Raw genomic sequence first — 25,628 nt, 5'->3', positions numbered from 1 at the left:
GAGCAGTGGTGGAAGAATAATTCACATACTTTACTTCAGTAAAAGTACTAATACCATACTACCATTCAATACATTGAATGTATGTAGATCCATGTACAGATATGAAAAAGAAAAATAATACAAATATATATTCTAAATATATTATTACATTATTATTATTATTATTATTATTATTATTATTGATGCATTGTGTAAGCGGTTGTCCAGATAGGGCTCATTTTAACTTTTTAATATACTGTTATGAGGTTGAATTTTAAAAAAGTCTAATGCCTTTAAATTGGCCATGTTTTTTATGTTAAATCTCAACCTAAAAGAACAATATGTGCCTCTAGAAGTAAATGGAACTACTATTACTACCCATAATGGTTATGGGTAGGGATATGATTACATGTGCTTGTATGGGTTTTTGTTTGTTTTTGTCTTGTTTGTTTTTGTTGTTTTAAGTGTTTTGTTATAATCAAAGTTTTGTTGGTGTAGGCTACTGAAAATCCATTGTATGTGATGTCAGACCATCTTTTTTTACTTTTATTGTTCAAGTAGGGGGCAGACAAACATAAGAAATGTTTTCTTCTTGCTGCTCCTTTCTAATCATGAAGGTGTAGAGTGTGTCTCTGTACACATTTTGTTGTCCACTTTCATGAAAGGAACAAAAAAAATAAATAAAAAATAAAATAAATAAAAATGATAATGTATTAGGTTAATGAAACAGGAGTAGTCAGTGGCGGTTCTACACAGGGGCCTCCAGGGGCCACTGCCCCTGTGAAGAAGCCTTTGGCCCCTGCTGTGGCCCCTGTGTCAAATTAATAATAAAATGATCAATTTATAACAATGAACAATGGAACAATTCTAACATTTTTTTGTTCAAACAATATCTCATTGTACACAAAATGAACCCAGAATGTGTACATATAATAGTTTAACTCTCTGGAGTCTTATTGGGCTATTTTGTCCATTTTTAAAATCCTTTTCATGTCTTTACATGTCTTTGTAAGTCATTTTGTGTCTTTTTTGGTCATTTGTGTCTTTTTGTGTCTTTTTTTGGTAATTTTGTGTCTGTTGTTGAGTCTTTTTTTTGTCATTTTGTTTCTTTTTTGTCATTGGCGTCATTTATGTGTCTTTTTTGGGTAATTTTGTGTCTTTTTTTGTCATGTTTATGTCTTCTGTGGGTTTTTTTTTTGGTTGTTCTGTCTTCTCATTTTGTGTCTTTTTTGGTCATTTTGTGTCTTTTTCAAGCATTCAAAGATTTGGAATGCCTAAATATCATCTTTGCCATTTTTTCATGTGCTAATGTGCCCCTCTGATTAAACACTGGCCCCTCCTTGGCCCCCACAGTAAAATTGGTCTAGAACCGCCACTGGGAGTAGTTATTATAACATACTATAGGAGGACAAAAATAGGAAGTGGAGTGGACAAGTGATGGGAATAGAAGAAGAAGAGGAAGAACAGCAGGGAGAGATGGGAGAAGGAGGAGGAGAAAAAGGAGGAGGAGGAGAAAAAGGAGGAGGAGGAGGAGTCTGTTTGTTGACATCGGGCGAAAACGAAAATCAGATGAGTGAAGCCTGATGAAAATAACTCCATTTCTCGCCGTCATCGAGACACAAAGCCTTGGCCAAGGCTCAGGTAAAGCCCTGCCTGGTGGCCGCTGTCACTGTTTGGAGCTTTGACACGCTGAGCTATCAGCTGTTTCAGCGCTAGCCTCCACTAGCTCCGCTAGCTAGCATCATAGCAGGGAAAGTCACCGTTAGCCACAAGCTAACCTGGACGCTGAAATGCACTGGTGACACTGTATCGGCAAGTTGAGGCTTAACTAAAAAATAACAAGTGTCGGTCTTTGGTATTTCGGGTTGTTGTGAGTGAGTAGACTTCTCATTGCTGACCGTTTGCGACTAGCTATCTAAGGTTAGTGTTGTTAAATTATTATACAATGTGGCTAGCTAGGGAGCTAGCTAACGTTAAGTTAGTAACAGTGTGCTGTGTCCCCTAGGAGACACTGCTAGCGTTATGTGTGTTTAACTAACAAACCATGGATGCAAAAGACAGGTCAAGCTAAGTTACTAGGTTCAGGATTCATCCAGACTAATATCAACATGATAGGATCATTTTAGTAGCAATGGTAATGTTAAATTAAAGTTGTGTCAAAGTAGCCAGAATTAGTTGCTAACCATATCAGCCATGACGGCTAAATTAGGTCTACAAAGAGGTGGTCTAGATATGTAAATATGGGTTTAGGTTATTATGGCAGCGAGGGTTTAAAAAAAAAAAAAAGTAATATTAGGCAATGCAAGGCAAGTTTATTTGTATAGCACCTTTCAAAAACAATTCAAATTGCTTTACACAAAAGATAAGATAAGACTGACTATGGCACTTCAAAGGGCATTACACAAAATATTTAAAGCATCGAGAGATAATATAAGATATGACTTTATTTATCCCGCAGTGGAGAAATTTAGTTGTCACAGCAGCTCAAGATATAGACACATAGATATATAAAAAATCAGACATATACATACATTCTATACATACTTTTTTGCTATTTGGCATTTATTAATTATATATATTTACTATTGATATATAATAAAATAATCATGTTACTATGGTCATGATTCATCCAGCCTAATATCAACATGATATGATCATTTTAGTAGCAACGGTAATGTTAAATTAAAGTTGTGTCAAAGTAGCCAGAATTAGTTGCTAACCATATCAGAAAAAAAAGAAGTAATATTAGGCAATGCAAGGCAAGTTTATTTGTATAGCATCTTTCAAAAACAATTCAAATTGCTTTACACAAAAGATAAGAAAAGATATGACTAATTATTAGGCAATGCAAGGCAAGTTTATTTGTATAGCACCTTTCAAAAACAATTCAAATTGCTTTACACAAAGATAAGATATTACTAGTTATCCTGCAGTGGGGAAATTTAGTTGTCACAGCAGCACAAGGTACAGACACATAGATACAGAAGACAGAATAATGAATATAAAAGACTTATACATACATTTTATACTCATTATATACATACATTTCTATTATTTGGCGCTTATTTTAGGCAATGCAAGGCAAGTTTATTTGTATAGCACCTTTCAAAAACAATTCAAATTGCTTTACACAAAAGATAAGATAAGATATGATTAATTATCCTGTAGTGGGGAAATTTAGATGTTACAGCAGCTCAAGATACATACACATAGATGTAGAAGAAAGAATATAAATATATATAAATATATAAATTAATAAGACCTATACATACATTCTATACATACATTTTTGCTATTTGGCATTTATTATTAATATACATTTACTATTAATATATAATAGACGGCTAAATTAGGTCTACAAAGAAGTGGTCTAGATATGTAAATATAGGTTTAGGTTATTATGGCAGCAAGGTTTTTTAATGTCTTGCCTTGCCTTAATAAACTGTTAGACAAGTTTATTTGTATAGCATCTTTCAAAAACGATTCAAATTGCTTTACACGAAAGACAAGATAAGATAAGACTGACTATGGCACTTCAAAGGGCATTACACAAAATATTTAAAGCATCGAGAGATAATATAAGATATGACTTTATTTATCCCGCAGTGGAGAAATTTAGTTGTCACAGCAGCTCAAGATATAGACACATAGATATATAAAAATTCAGACATATACATACATTCTATACATACTTTTTTGCTATTTGGCATTTATTAATTATATATATTTACTATTGATATATAATCATGTTACTATGGTCATGATTCATCCAGCCTAATATCAACATGATATGATCATTTTAGTAGCAACGGTAATGTTAAATTAAAGTTGTGTCAAAGTAGCCAGAATTAGTTGCTAACCATATCAGCCATGACGGCTAAATTAGGTCTACAAAGAGGTGGTCTAGATATGTAAATATGGGTTTAGGTTATTATGGCAGCGAGGGTTTAAAAAAAAAAAAAAAGTAATATTAGGCAATGCAAGGCAAGTTTATTTGTATAGCACCTTTCAAAAACAATTCAAATTGCTTTACACAAAAAATAAGAAAAGATATGATTAATTATCCTGTAGTGGGGAAATTTAGATGTTACAGCAGCTCAAGATACAGACACATAGATGTAGAAGAAAGAATATAAAAAATAAGACCTATACATACATTATATACATACATTTTTGCTATTTGGAATTTATTATTAATATACATTTACTATTAATATATAATAGCCAGAATTAGTTGCCAACCATATCAGCCATGACGGCTAAATTAGGTCTACAAAGAAGTGGTCTAGATATGTAAATATGGGTTTAGGTTATTATGGCAGCAAGGTTTTTTAATGTCTTGCCTTGCCTTAATAAACTGTTAGACAAGTTTATTTGTGTAGCATCTTTCAAAAACGATTCAAATTGCTTTACACAAAAGGCAAGATAAGATAAGACTGACTATGGCACTTCAAAGGGCATTACACAAAATATTAAAATCATCGAGCGATAAGAGATAATATAAGATATGACCTTATTTATCCCGCAGTGGAGAAATTTAGTTGTCACATCAGCTCAAGAAATAGGCACATAGATATAGATATATAAAAATTAAGACATATACATACATTCTATATATACTTTTTTGCTATTTGGCATTTATTAATTATATATATTTACTATTGATATGTAATCCTGTTACTATGGTCATGATTCATCCAGCCTAATATCAACATGATAGGATCATTTTAGTAGCAATGGTAATGTTAAATTAAAGTTGTGTCAAAGTAGCCAGAATTAGTTGCTAACCATATCAGCCATGACGGCTAAATTAGGTCTACAAAGAGGTGGTCGAGATATGTAAATATGGGTTTAGGTTATTATGGCAGCGAGGGTTTTTTTAAAGTAATATTAGGCAATGCAAGGCAAGTTTATTTGTATAGCACCTTTCAAAAACAATTCAAATTGCTTGACACAAAGATAAGATAAGATATGACTAATTATCCTGTAGTGGGGAAATGTAGTTGTCACAGCAGCGCAAGGTACAGACACATAGATACAGAAGACAGAATAATGAATATACAAAAATAAGACTTATACATACATTCTATACTCATTATATACATACATTTCTATTATTTGGCATTTATTATTAATATATATTTTCGATCCTTGTCTGTTGTCCTTTGCATTTTAACAGGTATTGCACATTGGATAAAATATATTTTAGCATGTTAAATAGGTTAAATAGGTTGTTGCATGTAGTGATATGAACGTCAATGAATACATATATTTAAATATATAAGTGGTATTTGACATATATAATATAGAATAAATACAGAAGGCCTAATATCGGCCTAATGTGGTTGGATGTAAACAGAGATGCATTGGTAAGAGACATATATAAAATGACATTCAAATATAAAATGTTAAAATTGAAATCGAGCAGATGAAATATATATTTTTAAATATATCAGCAATTATTGTTTACTGAAAGGCAGCGGCAAACTGAAAAGTCTTCAGTCTTGATTTGAAAGAGTTGCAGCAGACACCCTGCAGTTTTCTGGGAGTTTGTTCCAGATATGTGGAGCATAAAAACTGAACACTGCTCCTCCATGTTTGGTTCTGACTCTGGGAACACAAAACAGAGTCCCTGATGATCTGAGAGTTCTGGGTGGTTCTTAGCTTAGCAAAAATGTTTTTCGACCCAAAACAATTCACTGCTTTGTAGACCAAAAATAGTATTTTTAAATAAATTCTTTGACAGATAGGAAGCCCGTGTAAACACCTCAGAACTTGAGTAATATGATCTGCTTTTTTGGTCCTAGTGATTTAGATAATATATGTATGGACGTAGAAAATACAGTCAGCTTGATACAGAGTTTGTAGTAGTAGTGACACCAGATAACTATAATATCTTGTCTCTGTCTTTGATGTTTTAACTTTATTTTGGATTGGATGCCCTTAGTTGAACTGCTTAGTGAGTTACTCACTGTATATCCCAAATATTATACATAAAAAAACACATCTATTAAGTAGGGATGGGAATAATCCATCAATGATCGAGTAATGGTCGTTAAGAATTTGGTCGATCACGTGGAGTTTTTAATTGATCTGTGTATTTTTTTAATTTAATTTAATCTCTGACTGCGAATCAGTATCACTGAACTGAGAAAGCCATGGAGCTGAGAATTAAGTTGGATAAAGCTACAGTTTGCAAACTCAAAGTTGCAATAACAATTATAAAACACACAGAAATACAAGAGTATTTATTTGAACAAAACAAGCTTACTGTATCAAACCTTGCTAGCATGAATTACTCAGTTTAATTTGATCCAAAACTTATTTTAACACAAATCACATTTAAATATTAAGATTACTGTGAAAACTAACCTCACGCCTCTTCGATGGCTAAAACATAAAACATTGAACTCCTTGGCGTTATCTTTACAATATCACCTCACTAATGATTGACAGGATCAAGTCTCTTTTCGTCCTTTCAAAATAAAAGAGTCCGTTATCAAAACAGGCTTTTGCACAGTCCTGTATATATATATCTTTTATTTTGCCCATGTATGCATGCAGGGATTAATTAATCGTTAACGTTATAGATGTTATAGAAGTTGGCAGGTTTCTTCTTAACACCCATCCCTACTATTAACCTAAAACATTAATGTGTAGCTGCAGTGAATGATAAAGATAGTGGCAAGTGAAGGTGGTATTTCTTTTTTTGTTGCAGTTATGATAAAATGGACTTTACACGTGCAGTGTTTCTATCCACTCTAACCTCACATGAGATATATGAATTATTCAAGTCGAAATGTGAAGGAGAACTGTTTTGCTATTTCCCACCAGATGCAGCCTTCTATGAAAAGAAATTCCTCCTAACCCTTTCCTTTCTTCAATGAACGCCTTTTAAGGTCCTCTGCACTGCCCTGACTTTGATCTGAGCCAGAGAATAAGAGGCTAACATGGCGACCAAAGCAGGAGATAACCCTGACAGCCTCATGACTCTGGCTACGATCTTCTGCCTGAGGAACCTTAGGAAGACCATGTGCTACCAGGGCTTCAGGAACAAGCTCTGTCTGCGCTCCGACATCTTCCTGCCCAGCGAGATTTGCGACAAGCTGGTCAACACGTACGTCACAGAATACATCAATGAATCTTTACCCAATTTCTGTCAAAATGCTCCATGTTTGTCACAATATTCCATGTCTGAAAGTTGCTTTTTATTCAATTTATTTTTCTATTTATTCTTGTTTACACAGATACATGGAGTTGGTCCACACAGACAGTAACTTTGAACCAGAGGAGAGCTTCTTCCAACTATTCTCAGACCCTCGAAGCACCAGATTGACCAGGGTCCAGCTGAGAGAAGACTTTGTACACGACAGAGATCTGGAGGCCATTAAAAAGCAGGTAGGATGGCAAAAGCTCCTTTCAGACTGCCGTTTCAAGCCGAGATATGAATGTCCTCAGGCATAATGACAGCAGAGCTCGTTAAGGCACTTTTGTGGAAACGCAGTTTAAAAAGGGCTCAAGACTATAATCTTTTATCCACTAGTTCACTGCTGGAACATCTCAACTAGAAAACATTTCTACCCACTTTTGTGGATAGATATAGGTTAATATATTGACATTAAAGGGATTATTGACGGTTGCTGTTTTCTGCACTCATATTAAGTGAATTTAACTAACTTGTCAGTACTAAGATGTTATCTTAGCTCTACTGTGCATTTAGAGATGTTTCTGGTGGTGTGGCAGTCTTGTTAATCAGACCCAGTCTGGCTACTGGGGGCAGGCTTACTAAATCAGCTTCATTTACAAGTGTCTTTCAATGGTTTGGAACCACGCTTCCAATTAAACGAGCCTCCTCCAATACGGCAAATTAGCTACATTTATTACATCCACTATCACTAAAGGAGGGAGAGGAATAGATATGGCTCATAACATTTGACACAACAAGCAAGAGAACAAAAATAAACTGGACATCGTCTTTTATTTATTTGAATCAGGTTAATCAGGTGTGATTGAGTCCACATATGTATTATATAATATATATATATATATATATATATTAGATACACTTAGGCAATGTTATTACATTGACTAAGTTAGATAAGGGCCATTCTTTGTGATAATGAGTGAATTATTATATTTGAAACATGAAATTCTATCTGCTTGCTTTCTGTCATTTAAACATTTATCTGAAAAGAGTCAATAGAAACAAGTGGGGAAAGATTCTTCCAATAAATCGAATTCAATAAATGGCAATTCAGCAAAACTTTGATTGACTTGAATTAGTAATTGTCCTTATTTACAATTCTTTATATCCAAACCTGTGTGTCATGGTTCATAAAACAGAACATTAGGTTGCTTTTATTACTTTCATTCAGCAGTTTGAACTGTTGGGACAGACCCTGATCATGGGGGAAATGCTGCTGTGACAGTCTGACAGTAGTGTGGTTCATGTAGCTGTGAAACACGAGTTGCATACCACTCCAGGGACAGGCTTATAGGCCACTGTACTACTAGTGGCATACCATAAGCCTACCATGCATCCTTCTTTTACTCCAGACATTTTGCTTATTCAGTGTCTTAAAAAGCCTTAAAACATCTAAAATCCAGTTACTTGAATTTTAAGGCCTTAAAATGCCTAAATTCTCTTAAAATCTCATAAAATGTCTTAAAAACAAATTTGAAAGGTCTTAAAAATGTATTAACGTTACTTTTATTTTTAAACAAATGCATAAACTTCAGTCTCACTTTTTAATGTTTTCGATTTTTGAGGACGCTATAACAAAATTATAACACAGAACTAATTACCTGTGCAGGCCGCTTACAATTTAAACAATCACAATTTAAAGTTCTAAACAAATATTACTTCACGATAGAGAGGCTTCTGGTGTTTTTAGTTAGGTAAAGTATTTTTATTCCAATGTGAAAGAGTCGTGAATAAATTCATATACTTAATGAAGTAATTCCGGGCCTCCGATTTTCCTTCATGTCTTTTGTACTTTTTTGCCAGTATGGATGGAAATGGGTCTTAAGTTTGAAAAGTCTTAAGTTTGATGATGTATTGTTCTAGAAATAATTAATTAAAGTAAAAGTTATATAATCATATAAATAATGCAACAGTGTGTGTGAGGAGAAGAGCCCCGCCCGCAGTGAAACAGAAACAGCATAGCCAGAAATGACCTGTCTTGGCAGTTTTTTTTTCTGTTAATTTGACTTCTGGTGTAAAATGCCTTTTTTTTTATAATGTTGGGGAAATTCCTGCTATTTTTCTGGCATCATTTGCTAAAAATGTTATCTTTCTCATCTAAGCAAACAAACACCAGTGATGTCATACGATATATGATTGAGATAACTTTTGTTGAGCTCGAAGTCGTAATTTAATTTATTATGACAGGTCGACTTGTCATATATTACATTATTTCCACTGTGATAAGGTGAACATACTGCATATTACCGAATTGCCTATATTGTTATGGCAAAGTTATGATGATCATTTTATTGTAATTGTATATATTGAGAGTTAACCTGTGGTGCCCAACCGTAAAGTTGATTTAATTCTGTTATATTACTGTTTGTGAAGTATAACCCAGTCATTAATGATTTCAGCATATTTTGATTCACTGTTTGACTCATTATTCACGTTGTGTGTTCTGCCAGGACCTGATTGAGCTTCACCTCACCTACTGCAACAGTCTGTCGTCCCGCAGCTTGAAAACACTGACCTGCTTCCGTGAGACCTTGGTATCTCTTTGTCTCTTCGGCTGCAGCCACATCTTCTACAGGAAGGGTGGCGCCCCGCTCGCCTGCAACGAAGACACGGAGGACGAGGAGGAGGAGAGCCCTGCTTCCAGGCAGGCTTTAGAGACAGACTTTAACTTCCAGGGCTTCAACCGCCTCAGGTTGCTCAACTTGGGGGGCCTGCCTGACGAGGTGGATGCCGAGACCCTGCTCAAACCCCTCAAGTCCCTCACCTCACTAGATCTGTCTAATGTACAATTGCTGGGAACAGCTTTTCTCACCCAGTGGAAAGACAGACTGGCATCTCTTGTTCTCTACAATGTGGACCTGTCAGAGGAGTTGGTCAGTACAGTGGTGGAGATCGTTAATCTCAGGTAAGCTTTATGTACATTAGTACATTATTACTAGGGGTGCACCGATTGCAATTTTCTGGCCGATCTCCGATTACCGATTTAAAAAAAAAAAAAAAAAAAAAAAAAAAGCCTCGCCTGCCGATTCCAATTTTGGCCGATTCCGATTTTTTTATAACTCACAGCATACACCTTCAATGTCTGAATCTTATTTTATTGAAAAACAGTAACACAGCAGTACTTTTCTTTAACAAATAAAGGAAATCACAATGTCTGAGGTAGTTAATAAAATATTGAAGTTGAAATAAATAGCAACAATTTACAGGACAAACTAACAAAAGAACTGCAACCATAAAAAAAGTGTCCTGAGTTTTTGGTTTTGTTACAGTACAACATACATACAACACAATCATGCAGAAGTACACGTACGTGCAGACGCACTTTCAGACCTTTGCGGAGGTAGATAAGATCGCTAGATAAGATTGGTTTGACGTAAAAGAATCGGCCGATCGCTGATCCTGCAAAATTAAGGAAATCGGTGCCGATCAATTGGTGCACCCCTAATTATCACATTAGGGTGGTGCTCCTAAATATTGTGTTCATGCAGTAGGCACAATGTCCTAAAGTAATCCATAGTGATCACACTTTGGTCCATAAATCAGTCACATTGGTTAAACAAGGCTTACAAGTACCGATATTTAGCGTTCTGACAGCCAGCAGGCCAACAGTATTTTTGCAGTGTTTTTTTTTTTTCGGTGGCCGTAGTGGGACCGTACTGGAGATACTGGTATCATATGAAACTAGGAATCTATAGTCACCATGTGCGTTAGGAAGTTGTTGAAATAATGCTGCAAAGTTCGGCTTTTTTATGTTTCATACAATAAATTGAGAGCAGTGAAGCTTGTTGTTTGTGAAAGTTTGATAAAATGCTGCAGTTGTTGTCATCCATACATGTTTGATATCAGTTCAGTTCAGTTTGACTGAATACTTTGTTGGTCAGTCTGTGGGTTTGACTCTCATTGAAAGAAGAAAGAAAGAAGAAGAAGATTACTTTATTAATCCCACAATAGGGAAATTCATTGTGGAGAAATAAAAAGACTGAAGTGAGATGAATACACTGACATTTTTTTCTGATAACAGTTAAATCGCAATTTATTGTATCGCAATAGTCACCATATCGCAAAATGCTTAAGTCGCACTAGAATCGTATGTGAAAAATTCTCAGTCTGTGTACTCTCCACAATGAGAGTCAAACCCACAGAATGAGAATTTTCTCTTCTTTGGCAAAACAATTCTTGACTGAATTTCATTTTATGGACTCAAAATGCAGCTAAACAGTTAAATCGCAATATATTGTAACACAATACTCACCATATCGCACAATGCTTAAATTTGCAATAATATCGTATCGTGACTCAAGCATCGGGATAAAATTGTAGCGTGGGGCCGATACACTGATTCACAACTCTAATAGATATAGACAAGATATATGTATATCATTTACTTTGCCACTTACAATTTGAAAATAATATATCATTGTCATTTGCAAACATTCTTCAGGCATCTCGATATCTCACGGGAGAGCCGGCGCACCTCGAAGTGTAAGATGACCAGGAAGATCCTGACGGCAATCGTACAGCGTCTCATCAACCTGGTATCACTGGACATCTCAGGTCACATTATGCTAGACAACTGCACAGTTCCACACTTTGAAGAAGCTATGGGTCGGCCAAGGTGGGTCACCAGCACCAGAGTGCATTTTATCATTTTTTTTTATCATTTACTTTAAGATGAACAAAGAATTCCTGAACATGGCAAGTTTTTTCTGTCTTTCAGCATTGAGCCGTGCAAGAGCAGCATCTATCCTTTCCAGGAGCTGAAGAGGCCGCTGCAGTTTTTGGGCTTGTACGACACCACCCTCTCTAATGTGACACACATCCCTGCTTATAAGGTACTCGTTATCTAAAGAAACACACATGTTATAAGTTATGACCCATTACTTATTACACAACTAAAAGACGTTCATTCTGACGAACTAGTTAGCGCACTCCACGATTTAAGTAAAAAAAAAATTATTTAAAGTCTGGGTAAACTCAAATCACAGATTGGTATGAAAACATAAGGTACAATGTAATGGCTGACAACATGTAAAAAAACTGAATTGACTGACTGAATTTTGGACCATCAAACTGCTTTACTCCATTTTTGGGTGTATCTAAAATCTAAACTCTGCCCCCAACACTATATTAGTATCTTTACATTTAAAACTTTTTTTTTTTTTTTTTCCAACTTTTTTGTTGGTTGTCAGTGATAACTTGTTTTCATATGTCCCACGCTCTTGACCACACCATAGCCTTTCTGTTGTGGCAGATAGATTGTAGCTTCCTTTACTCTTTCCCAACATGCACCTGTTCCTCCCTGGTTTATTGATCCAAGTCATGACTGACATCTATTTCTCCGCCCTCAGCTCCGTTTAGCTCCATGTTCTGTCTTTCTGTTTACTGCTCCGGAAACTTACAGTAGTGGAGCAGGAAAAGGTCGGCTCTGATTGGCTGTTGTCACACACATTTCCGACATGTTTGATTGAGTTAATCTGCTCACAGCTGATCACCTGTAATCCACCTGATATTTATTGCGATCACTAATCGTGATCATATAATCGCCCAGGCCTAGGCTGAAGTAACATCCAACATACACGATAAATTTGGAGCATTTATGAACCTTAAAATAAACCATTTTGTCTACGGGTGGACAACGAGCTCCGTGCCGAAGACAACAAGTCTGATCTGACATAAGAGCAGATCTGTGCTCACTCGGACAGAAACACAAGATTTATTCTCCATAGTTTGTTTGGCATGAACATTTAGAGAGAGACAGAAACAGTGTGACAGCAGCAGAAAGTCAGAAGGAGTTGGATATCAAATATCAAGCTTCAGCTATCATATGTCTGTATATCAGATATCTGTTTCAGAATACTGCTTGTTCATTTTTGTGATTTAAATTTGGCAGGGGTTTATTAACACATTTTCTGTGCTGTGGAAAACTCAGATCACATATATATTTTAGCTTTACCCGGTTTTTAAAACACGTCTTGAACACAAGAATAATGCTCATCACAAGTTAAATTCTGTGGATTACATCTATGTGTTGCTGGACTTTTTGCAGGTGACTGGATCAAAGAATGAAGATCAAGTCCTAAATGCCATCGAGGCTTACACAGAGTTTCGCCCTGAGCTGGCTCACAGAGCCATCAACCAGCTGTTCGACATCGCCAGGATACAACACTGCAGCCAGCTGCTCCGAGCTCTGCAAGTACGATAAGTTAAAGTTGGGGAGGCGACGCTGCTGCCCTTCCAATTACAAACTTTCTGCCTTGATTTGTCTGTGCAGCATTCGCATACCGTGTCCTTTTTGTCCTTTCAGCTCGTCATAACAGCATTGAAGTGCCATAAATATGATAAGAGCATCCAGGTGACTGGCAGCGCTGCTCTGTTCTACCTGACCAACACAGAGTACCGCAGCGACCAGAGCGTGCGGTTGCGCAGAGAGGTCATTCAGGTGGTTCTGAACGGGATGGAGCAGTACCAGGAGGTCACTGTAAGTCAACTCATTAAAATACACTCAACTGATGTGTAGACGTATTCAGGACTGGACTCTTATAAAGCATGAGGAGTTTGGACCAGATCGGATAAAGTATGGCAAAGTTATAACAATCTCGTTTTTTTATGGCACCATGCCACGCCCACATAGTGTGATGATCGGTAAAGCTTTGAATAACTTTTGATCCCAAAGGCGTCATGATGGTACTGACCAAGGTTGATGTGGATCGGGTTAAATCTGTAGGAGGAGTTTGTTAAAGTATGCGACGTGGTCATTTTATGAAAGGGGGGGTGGTTGAAGCAGAAGGGGCGGGGCTTTATGACATATTGTTATGTAGACGTATCCAGGGCTGGACTTTCATGAAGCATGAGAAGTTTGGACCAAATCGGCCAAAGTATGGTAAAGTTATAATAATCTTGTGTTTTATGGCGAAAGCCATATTTTGCCGCCATGCCACGCCCACATAGTGTGACGGTCTGAAAAGCTTTTAAAAACTGTTGATCTCAAAGGCCTTATGATGGTACTGACCAAGGTTGAAGTGGATCGGATTAAATCTGTAGGAGTTCGTTAAAGTATGCGACGTGGAAATGGCAAAAAACGCAGGAAAACGCGTTATCTGATTCAAGATGGCCGACTTCCTGTTCTTTTTGGGTATGGGTTCTTGAGACAATGATACACGTAGGTACCAAATTCCATGTCTCTATGTGAAAATGTCCTATATTATGAGGCTCTTTTAAATTGTTCTATGGGGCGCTAGTGAGTCATTTTGCTACAACCATTCCCGCGAACACTAGAATACGTACATTTCACCAAAGATTGACGTATAAACCAAATATGATGAGTTTTTGAACATGATAAAGCCCCCAAATGAGGGATTTGTTGCTATACCAACCAAACTCCATGTACCATCCGTACCATGCTGAATTGCAAAAAGCATTGGAAAAGTATGTTAAAAGTTCTTGTCTTAAAAGTGTATAATAAGATTGTAATCAGATACATTTTTTAAGCCCATTTGATCCACATTATGTTGCTTTTCAGACTTCAGACAAAACTTGATGTGTCTCTCTTTGTGTCCCTCCCCCACCAGGTCCAGAGGAACTGCTGCCTGACTCTGTGTAACTTCAGTATTCCAGAGGAGCTGGAGTTCCAGTACAGTCGGGTTAACCAGCTGCTGCTGAAAATCCTGGAGCCAGCCAGGCAGGACGAATCGATCCAGAGAATTGCTGTGCACCTATGCAATGCTTTGGTCTGTCAGGTGGACAACCATCACAAGGAAGCTGTGGGGAAGATGGGATTTGTCAAGGTAACATCAAAATGAGCTCAACTTTCCTGACAGATGTCCATAAAAACCAGTTAGAAAACACAAATTATCTCGCCTACAGAGGACTTAAAAGGAAGCAGAAATGTTCTTCCTTGATCTACTTTTGGAGCCATTTAATGCAACATAATCTCACTAATTATTTCTTTGGTCAGCTGCAAGCACACATAGCAGTTAACATGCTATGAAATATTGCACTTACTTACTAAGTTGTACAGTCATGTATGCACAGTGTCTTTAAACATATATTTAATCTCTTAAAATCCCTTAAAACGACCACATACTTATCTCCATTGCAACAAATTTATTTGAAAAGCTTTCATAGCTGTTTTTTCTTCTTGTTTTGTGGTGGCCTACTCTGAAGTCGTTTTGAGGAATCTATTATCCTGTAGGAACACGCCCACAATAAAACAGCCCACTGTGTTACTGTTGGTGTGAAATCATCTCAAAGTGCAGTTTTTTTTCTTACATTATTTTCTCCCTCACAGACGATGCTTAACTTAATCCAGAAGAAGCTGCAGGACAGAATGGTAAGTCTCAGTTTTACTTCTCCTGGATCTTTTCAACTTTGCTTTTCCATTTTTACAAATCAAGATAATAAATCAACAGCAACAATCAACATAGAACAAGCCATGATACATTGTTGAATACATAACTAATTGGATATATCACCCATCACTATTCACTACTAGACTAAATATAACCAATAAACACTCCTGCATGACATATGTTTTGTCTGACTGTTACAGTAAATTGTAGGAGGTTCTCACTAAAATGACTGTGTCTTTGTTTCCTCTCAGTGTGACCAGGTGATGGAGTTTTCCTGGAGCGCTCTGTGGAACATCACTGACGAGACGCCCGACAACTGTCAGATGTTCCTCAACTGTCGGGGCATGAGTCTCTTCCTGGAGTGTCTACAGGTGAGTCATGCTGCACCTACCAGTGGTTTGTGAAACCCTAAGAATTCACAAAGCTTTCTTCAGTATTTGTTCCATAAATTGTTAGAAATATACTGCAGTATGTACCTGCTATTGGACTATTACAGCAGTAGTCCCGTGATATTTCTACATATGTCTCCTCTCATTGCATGCTCTTAACTCCAGGAGTTTCCAGACAAGCAGGAGCTTCACCGCAACATGTTGGGGCTTTTGGGAAATGTTGCAGAGGTCAAAGCACTGAGGCCACAGCTGCTCACCCCACAGTTCATCACTGTATTCAGGTAAGTCGACTGTAAAGTTGGCTCTAGCGAATCAGCACGGTGTGTGGTAGGGGCAGAAGTGATGAGAGTAAACATAAACACATGGCACGAAAGAGACAACTACATTTTGCTTCCTTTTTTACATAGTTTTTAGAAATCCAGCTGCTCAGCCAGGCGACCATTTTGCAGCAAAGCTTTGTTTTCCAAAATGTCCAAAACGTCTTCTCAAAACTAATAACAAGCTTAATGCTGTGTGCGCTTTGTTTTTAATCTCCACGGTTACTTCGATGGTTTCTCCGTTGCGTCATTTCCTGTTTTCATGTTTTGGATTACAGTCACCAGACTTGCGCCTCCCGTTGTTAGGGAGACTTATTGCATCACATGCAAGCGCAGAACGTACAGGCTGCTGTGTAGATGGCAGTCGTCGTGGCGGTTCACTGTTTTTTTCACCCGACGAGATGTGACAGAATCATTGGACAAGAGCTTGTCGGCGTTGGGTCCCATCGGGGCGGTGTGTGGGGGCCTTATGTCTGCAGCTAATCCCTCATATTACTGGACCCATCACCCTAAAATTTGTTTTAACATTTCTGGCTGTATGCTTAGGGATCTCTCAAATATACACAGTGGTGTAGTGGTTAGCACTAATGCCTCACAGCAAGAGGGTCGTCGATCCAACTCCGGGTTGCAGCTCTTGAATGTGGAGTTTGCATGTTCTCCCCATGAGTTCTCTCTGGGTCCTCCAGCTTCCTCCCACAGTCCAAAAACATGAAGCTTAGGTTTAATTGGTGACTCTAAATTGCCTTTAGGTGTGTATGAAATTGTGAATGGTTGTGTGTCTCTTTGTGTCTGGTGACCTGTGCAGGGTGCACCCACCACTCGCCCAATGTCAGCTTATCAGGATCTGCTTCAGCCCCCCATGATCCGAGTTCAGCCAAGTGGTTAAGGATAATGGATGAATGAAAATTAAAAACAACATTTCTAAATCACCCTAAGCACTGTTTTCTACATTTTCTGTGTAAAAAAAGTTTTCATATTGGGGCATATCAGACACAATTATTGAATAGGCCAATATCAGCAATTTATATCAGTTAACAGATATATCTGTCAGGCTCTAATTATAATGTCTACATCTGAAACTGATAATAGCCAATCATTTAAATTCAGATGTAAATAAACAAAATCCATTATTAAAAAAACATAGGCTGTCTTCTAAAAGGGTCTTGTTAAAGTGTGTGAAAACTTAAAATATAATTATTTTTTAAATACATTTTTAAATGCTTCAAAAACAGGTGGAGGTCTAGCTTTAGTGTAAAATGTTTTGCAAGATATTCAGTATATCAGACACATTATTAGGAACAGCATCTCAGCCTCAACCACACACATAATAATAATAATAATAATAATAACTTCACAGAATGAACAGGGATACAGATGGACTGCTGAAACCTTTAAAGAATTTTTGAACAACACAACTGAATACAACTCGTAGTCAGAACTGAAATGTGTTTCTGAGGGTTATTATTTCACACAGACCTGTTCTCAGTTATTGTTGATGTTTGATGTTTGGCAGTAACCTGCTGGACAGTAAGGCGGACGGGATCGAGGTGTCGTACAACGCGTGTGGCGTGCTGTCACACATCATGTTCGACGGGCCGGAGGTTTGGTCGATGGAAGAGCCGCGGAGAGACACTGTGATGGACAAGATGTGGGACGCCATCCAGAGCTGGGACGTCAGCTCACGACGCAACATCAACTACAGGTGATTATCATTCAATCATTTCTTATTAATGTTTTGTAGAGGTGGGAGAAAAATAAGTTAATCTGCCTTCAGAAAAAGTAGAATTACAAGAAAAAGTAGAATTACCAGAAAAAAGTCAAATTTACCAGAATTTTTTTTTAAATTAGTCGAAAAAAGTCTAAATTACCGGAAAACAAGTAGAATTACCAGAAAAAAAACTCAAAATCACGAGAAAAAAGTATAAATTACTAGTAAAAATGTAGAAATTGTGCGTCAGGATATCGTGTCTGGAAGTTGTCAATATAACGATGCAAAGTTTGGCTTTTTTTTTTTAAATGTTTCATTAAAAAAACTTTAGAGCAGTGAAGCTTGTTGTTTGTGAAAGTTTGATAAAATGCTGCAGTTGTTATCGTCCATACATGTTTGATATCAGTTCAGTTCAGTTTGACTGAATACTGAATACTGAATACTAAGAAGAAGAAGATTACTTTATTAATCCCACAATGGGGAAATTCATTGTGGAGAAATAAAAAGACTGAAGTGAGATGAATACACTGACATTTTTTTCTGATTTGACAAAACAATTCTTGATTTGAATTTAAGTTTATGGACACAAAATGCAGTTAAACAGTTAAATCGTAATTTATTGTATCGCAATAGTCACCATATCGCAAAAGGCTTAAAATCGCAATAATATCAGTAGTATAGTATCGTGAGTCAAGTATCGTGATAAAATCAAAAAGTGGTGTTTTTCTGTGTTTGTTGTTAACACATTCAATCTGGACAAAAACTCACCAAACTCCTCTTAGTTAAGTCTTTTCCAACAACCACCAACCCTGGCTTGGATGTCATAAATCAAATATATATGTGTGTGTGTGTTACTGTTAAATGCAGCATGTCAGTATATGATGAGTTGAAGTGTTCTTACTGTTAGTGGGTTTCTCTCATTGTGAAATGTTTGATCTGTCAGGTCCTTCGAGCCCATCCTGCGGTTGCTGCCTCAGGGCATCTCCCCCGTCAGTCAGCACTGGGCCACATGGGCGCTCTTCAACCTGGTGTCAGTTTACCGTGAGTATCTCACACTCAACTTCAGTCTTTGTATCATCAGAGGAGTTCATAATAACTCTGACAGTGTTTCACTTATAGCTCGATAATAATAGTTATACCAGCTATTGTACACATATTCTAGCTACACTAGAATGATTAACTGGTTCATGTTCCTATGCTGACTAAATGGTGATTTTAAAAATGTGTTTTGGCATTTTTAAAATACTTCTACACACTGACCGTCTCATACATTCATTTTGCTTTTGCAGCAAGCAAATATTGCCCCTTGCTGATTAAGGAAGGAGGAATAAGTCTTCTCGAGAAGGTTTTGGAACTGGACAGCTCCCAGCCAGAGACCAAGGACATGGCCAGGTACGACATGATGCTCTGTGTTCTCATTAGCACTCTGCAGCTTGTCTTTATGTTCTCTTCAGTCACAGGCTGAGCCCTTCGCCAAAACAAACAAAACAAACTAGTTTTCCTAGCTCAACTTTCTCTCTGTTCCTCCTAGTACAGAAAATGCTTAGAAATATATTTTTATTTGTATAATTATTATATTTTTGTTACCAAAAGTTATCATTTAATGCAGCAATCTAAATACAGAATATAGAAACACATAAAGTAGGCTAATAAAAATGGTTATATTCCACTAATTTTCCTGTTTACATCAATTATGAGGCCCTTTCATAGTGCGGTATGTGTTGCAGCAGGATGTGTTCAGTTAGCGACCTCCGTTTGTGTACAACAAACACTGGACACTAAGTGGACAATTAGCGATGCCGGTTTGTTTACATTAAGCGGCGGATGCTGTGCACAGTTGGTGACGCGGCCGCGGTGCAGCTGAACATGATTGGATGACTGTCGGATCAAGTGAGAGGTGTGTGTTACTGGGGATTTCTACCGGGCGCGGAATGACTGCACCGTGTTTTTGCTCCGTCCTCTTCCCGACGTCAATTCCCACCGGGCGCCTAAGGCTCGCATAAAGGCAGCGTAGCGAGCCAGCCGTATACACGTGAATAAACGAGAACACACGGTAATCCTGAACGTACAGGAGACCGCGAGATCCCGTGATAAACTGTGTGTGTAAAGGAAACAACAACAACAAACAGCTTACTTTGCTTCTCTGATGTGGAAGATCTGTTGATCTGACCATCTATCCTGATAAAAACAATATGTTATGTCATAAATGATTGTTTGCTGTTCCACTTCAACAATCAGTCTCTCATCGTCCATGTCACCGACCCGCTGAGACCCTTTGATTGATTGATTGCTGATCTGGTCCCCCGGTCAAGACGCAATGTTGATGTGAAGTAGTTTTAAGCCGCATGAACTGCTTATTGTGTTTTATTTTGAAAAGGGGACAGAAGTGTATTATGTTGATTCTGTGTCGGATTTCCTTTCTGGTGAAATCTGCTCTGTAGCTTGAAGCGTTTTAGCAACGGCTTGCCTCAAAAATAGAAATGCTACAGATTGATTGCGCTGCAGAGTGGAGAGCCGCAGCTGGGACGCTGCTGAGACGTTAGGCAGCGCATCCAGTGGAAATGCTCTCATTGATTTGAGGGGCAGCGATCAGCAATGGTGATCGCTGCGCAGCCGTATCACGCCCGGTGGAAATCAGCTTTAGGCGTCACACGCAACGTCAAATATTCAGCCTGCCGGGATGGCTGATTCATAGTGGTTCCAACAGTCCCACCAATTTTCCACCTCTGTGACTACCTCTGGAGGCGGAAAATTGGTGGGATCACTTGATCCCAGCATCCCGCTTCGGGCTCGTTCATAGTGGAGGAGAGACGTTACAAAGCCTGGAGCTACTGGGGCTTCCGAACTTTGCAGCGTTATTTTGACAACTTCCCGACACGATATCCTGACACACATGGTGCCTATAGATTCCTTAGATCTTCTAGTTTCATATGATACCATCTCCAGTATATTCCTAAAAGTGAGCCTGCTACAGCCTCCAGAAAAAAAACTAGCGGCGAAAATATTGATGGCCCATCTGAACGCTAAATATCAACACTTGGGTCCCATTAATCAATATAATATTGCCACGCAAAATATCGCTATACTATGCTGTATCAATTTTTTTGCCCCACCTCTGATAAATAGTATCTAACCTTTTTGTTAACTTGTAAAACATTTAAATTTTTCAGCAAAGTAATGGAGCAGTGTGAAAACTTCAAAGAAGACCCGATGGAAACGAGTCAAGGCCAGGAGGTGAACTATGGACAGAGAGGTTGACACCACAGACTCCCAGCAAACATCAGACAAACCAACCTGAGGCCCCTCCTACTGTCACCACCACCACCACCACAAGGCTCACGTGTGTGCATTACTATTCTCATTCATATTATTTTGTAGAGCAGACCCTTTGGGATAAAATCATACTATATGACACATAGGACTTGTGTTTTGTTGTGAGGGTGCTGACCTCTGCTACACATCAGCATCTCTTCTGTTGGGACGGGTCTGTGGGAGTGGGTGACTGGTCTCTCTCACTGTGTGCGTGTGCGTGTTTGAGTGTGTGTGTGTGTGTGTGTGTCTGGCGTGTCAAAGATTTAACGACAGAACAAAACAGTATAGGAGTGACGCTTGGTTCTCATTGGACGGTGACAAAGCCCTCCCCAGCTCACTACCAGTAACTGTATAACATTGAACAAAAGGCTGGAGGCGCGTCGTCGGCTCGCTCACCCTCATTCATTCTTGTGCAGGTTGACACAATCTATATTAGCACGTATGTGTGTAGGCTGCAGAGAAGCATCACACCGATGTTGACGCGAGGGGAAGTCTTCCCAGACTTTGTGGCACAATGATGGACTTCTTTGTTATATATGTAAATATTTTGTTTGTCTCATCCTTTTACTGTGTGTATGTTTTATAATATAACTGTAAACACTCATGACTTTACTCTATACTTCAATTTGTTTAGGTTTTGATTTGACATTCAGTCAGTGCTAAAAAAAAACTATAAAAACTATACACAGAATACCCGATCATTCAAATGTAGTGTGGCGATCCTGGATTATCTCTTCTGTAAAAGGACATTTTTTTAGATTTAGTTGCTTCTGTTTTTTAATTATCTGGTATTTGAACCTGGTTAGCAGCACCGAGCTTCAACTGTAAAGTCAAAAGTCAAAGTATGGAGATGCCATAGGCCAATGCACAGAGACATGAGACATGATCATGAATAAATAGTTGGAAGAACTTAGACCTCAGTGTTGGACTTCACTCATGCTCTACTATCTGAATGATGCAAATCCTTGCAGCCAGGTTTAACATCTGGTGGAAAGCGTAATAACCAGAAGGGTGGAGGCTGTTATAGTAACAGTCTAGTGCACGTGGTTCCACTATCATATCTGATTTTAATGTTCAAAGAGTATTTGTTGGCACCTACATTACCCAGCATGCACCTGCCTCAGACAGCTCTTTGTGGGAGATCTGGGTGTTCAGTGGTGGTAGTGGAGTGGAGATGAGGATTGGCCGCCAAACTTGTAGTCCAGGTCCCAACTGATGCTGCCTCAAGCGACATAAATTGATCAGAATTCAGCCCTCAAGCTCAACTGTGCTTCCATAAGCCAAGTTTGATGCCAGATAATTTTAAAAAAAGGAGATAAGCCAAGTTTGATGCCAGATAATTTTTAAAAAAAAGGAGACAAGGCTGCAGGAAACTAGTGATGTGCCAATGAAGCCTCATGAACCATTGTCATTATTTTCTGAGCCCACTAGATGGTGCTATTGGTTTAAAGAAAAGGGCTGAAGCTATGGTAACTGAGTGTGTTTTCAGCTCTTTGTTTAACAGAGAGCTCCATCTAGTGGACTCAGCAAATAATGACAATGGTTCATGAAGCTTAATTGGCACATCACCACAGGACACCTCGTCCTCTAACAACACTTGATGGTTTTTACTGGTCGGTCAACATGCTGCTAACTAACAGCTTCACCTTTATCAAAAGCTTCTCGTAAGTTTAGGACCAGATGAAGCAATAACTGATGGGAGAGAAATAGAATAATGCATTAATATGTATGCTTAGAGTTGAGTTGTTGGGGATGTGCGGCCCTCGGAGCACACGGAAGAGGAAGCTGATGGACTTTGATCATAGATTCCTATGGGCCGGCAGTATTGCACACCAGATTTGGAACAGTTTGCTGTTTGATTGGAGTTGCCTACTGTATTTTCATCTTGGTTTAATTCTTTAACCCTCTGGGACCACTAGGGACATTTTCAGCCATATTTGTCTTTTTTTACTTTTGTTTTTTCAATAATTTCGGCTATAATACTGCAAATGGCATCATTTAAATGGAATAATGTTTTTTTTCTTGATATATTTTGAAATTCAAATTTTAGATTTTTCAAATGGGCTTATAATACACTGTGCAGAAATTCACTACCCTTTCAGGCCCTTAAGGCTAAAAATGGCCACATCCAAAAAAATGCTATAAAAACTTTACAGATTATTTTTTTTCTACTTTTTCTGCATAAACCTCTTAAACAACTTCCACCCTGCTCAAAACTACCAAACAATCAATTATTTTGAGGATTTTTACCCTTTAAATGCCAGTTTAATTACCTGATGTCACTGCTTTTTAAGGAAAAAACACAAAAAAAAGTTATTTTCCATATAATAAATATTTTTTGGCTGGGGCATTTGTTTTTATCACAGCTTTGGATATGTCAAAGATAAGCCACAAAATTGATTTTGATGCATTTTTAGTTTTTGTGTAGTGTCAGATTAAAAATGTAATGTTGTATGTTTTTTCTTTGGTAGTTTCGAGCAGAGCGGAAGCTGTAGAAAAAAATTGGAAAAAAATATAAATCTGTAAAGTTTTTATCACGTTTTTTTTTTAAGCGGACATTTTCAGCAAGGGTAGTAAATTAAAGTGATTCCAGAGGATTAAACATTCTAGTAGTGATGTGCCAATGAAGCCTCATGAACCATTGTCATTATTTTCTGAGCCCACTAGATGGAGCTATTGGTTAAAGAAAAAGGCTGAAGCTATGGAATTGAGTGTGCTTTCAGCTCTTTGTTGAACAGAGAGCGCCATCTCAGAAAATATAGAAAATGGTTCATGAGGCTTCATTGGCACATCACTACATTCTAGTGTTACCATTTAAATTTAGTTCCACTTTAATAACTTGCCCTGAATGGTGCTGAATGAGCAGTTTTGGCAGTAGGATTTTTGGTGATTCGTTGCACTCCTAAACCAGCGATTGCCAGGACTGTAACGACAACACCGCTGATTTTGCATATCCAATGTGAAACGTATTGGTCTAGATGAACCAGATATATTGAACAGTGGTTTCTCATACGTGGCACCTCAGTGTGTGTAGCTGGTTCAGCCTCTGTACAGAGTGATATTCATAAACACAGTTAAGGATTATGTTTTTAAGATATTTCATATCAGTCGTGTTGGGTTTACCCACTGACTCGATTCCCTGGTTCTCATGTACAGTTTTCCCTTTGTGTGATTTTTCAGAGTCTGATTGGTTTTTATCACTATTTCACAGGAAATTAATGTTGGAGTAAGCAGTGGCGTGAGGTGAAAAGCTTTTCTTGAGCCTCACTTAATGTTTTTGGAATTCAAATGTGTGGATATGAAGAGAACTTACCACAAATATCCTAGATAAGTAGATGATCAGTTTTCTATCCTCCATCACCTATTCTCTCTAATTTGAAATACTTGAATGTTCCAGTTTTATGCTTTCCAGGAAGAAATAATGTCTAGAGCTGAAAACGGCCCATCGATGTCAGAGACAGCAGGTAGCTACTGTTGGGGGTTGACTGTTATTTATTAAGATGTATGTGCTTAAATAAAGAAAAATCAATAATAAAAAAAAAGTAAAATACTGCTTCAGGGGAACTGCTGTGTCACAAACTGTTTCAAATTTCATCTACTAATTTCATAATGTTTCTGGAGTCTGTTATTGATTTCTTTTGTAACTGCTGATAAGTGTAATCCAAAATGGGAGTGAAGAATATTTGATCAAAACCTGATGGAGTTCCAGTTTTTTTCCTGTTCTAAATAGTATCAGGCCATTAGTGTAAAGATATAAATAAGCAATAAAGATGGAGTGGCAAAAATGGGAATCCTGTGTTGTTTTCTCTCTTTATTACATCTTCTGAAAAACTGTTTTAACTTATTAATTAACCAGTGATGAGATCAACAAGTTTAATTTATTTACTATAATTCTCACATAAATTACTATAAAATTCTAGAGACAGTTTAATAATGACTGAAATGTGTTGAAATAATCTAACTAGAGGGAAAAAATGACTAATAAATATGATATACGATGTTTTTCTGCATGCAATGCACAGGCACACTTCTACAGGTAATAAGGTACTTTTACTGTCTATGCCAGAGAATATTTAGGTCTGAAATATAATTATTTTTAAACTAGTTGTACACTGGTATTACTGTTACTGTGGTACTACTGAATACTTCTTCTACCATAGACATTAATTCGAATGTTTGTAGATCCATGTACAGATATAAAAAGAACAACAATAAAAAATGTGTTATATATATCAGATCCTTCAGTAAAAGTACTAATACCACACTGTGAAATTACTCCACTACAGTAAAAGTCCTGCATTAAAAACTACATTAAAAGTAAAAATACAAAAGTGTCAGCATCAAAATGTACTTAAAGTATCAAAAGTAAAA

General features: G+C 37.5%; 1 protein-coding gene across 2 annotated transcripts; it reads left to right on the top strand.

Moving 5' to 3' along the window:
• Positions 1–1,409: 1,409 nt before the first annotated feature.
• Positions 1,410–25,048, top strand: zer1 (zyg-11 related, cell cycle regulator). Of its 2 annotated transcripts, none has more exons than XM_059357977.1 (16): positions 1,410–1,620; positions 6,879–7,096; positions 7,227–7,377; positions 9,634–10,088; positions 11,625–11,798; positions 11,901–12,015; positions 13,230–13,376; positions 13,488–13,661; positions 14,752–14,967; positions 15,471–15,512; positions 15,783–15,902; positions 16,086–16,201; positions 17,751–17,939; positions 18,889–18,986; positions 19,235–19,337; positions 21,116–25,048. In XM_059357977.1, exons 2-16 carry the CDS (start codon positions 6,930–6,932, stop codon positions 21,201–21,203), a joined length of 2,355 nt encoding a protein of 784 aa, XP_059213960.1. In that variant the 5' UTR covers positions 1,410–1,620; positions 6,879–6,929; the 3' UTR covers positions 21,204–25,048. The 2 variants fall into 2 exon arrangements, with proteins under 2 accessions (XP_059213960.1, XP_059213961.1); XM_059357978.1 differs by lacking the exon at positions 1,410–1,620 and adding an exon at positions 1,641–1,899.
• The last annotated feature ends 580 nt before the right edge of the window (positions 25,049–25,628 follow it).

The sequence above is a fragment of the Centropristis striata genome, chromosome 19 (assembly GCF_030273125.1).
Source record: "Centropristis striata isolate RG_2023a ecotype Rhode Island chromosome 19, C.striata_1.0, whole genome shotgun sequence".
In the NCBI taxonomy this organism is placed as follows: Eukaryota; Metazoa; Chordata; class Actinopteri; order Perciformes; family Serranidae; genus Centropristis; species Centropristis striata.
Note: the sequence above shows the minus strand (reverse complement) of the source record. Positions and strands in the feature narration are given on the sequence as shown.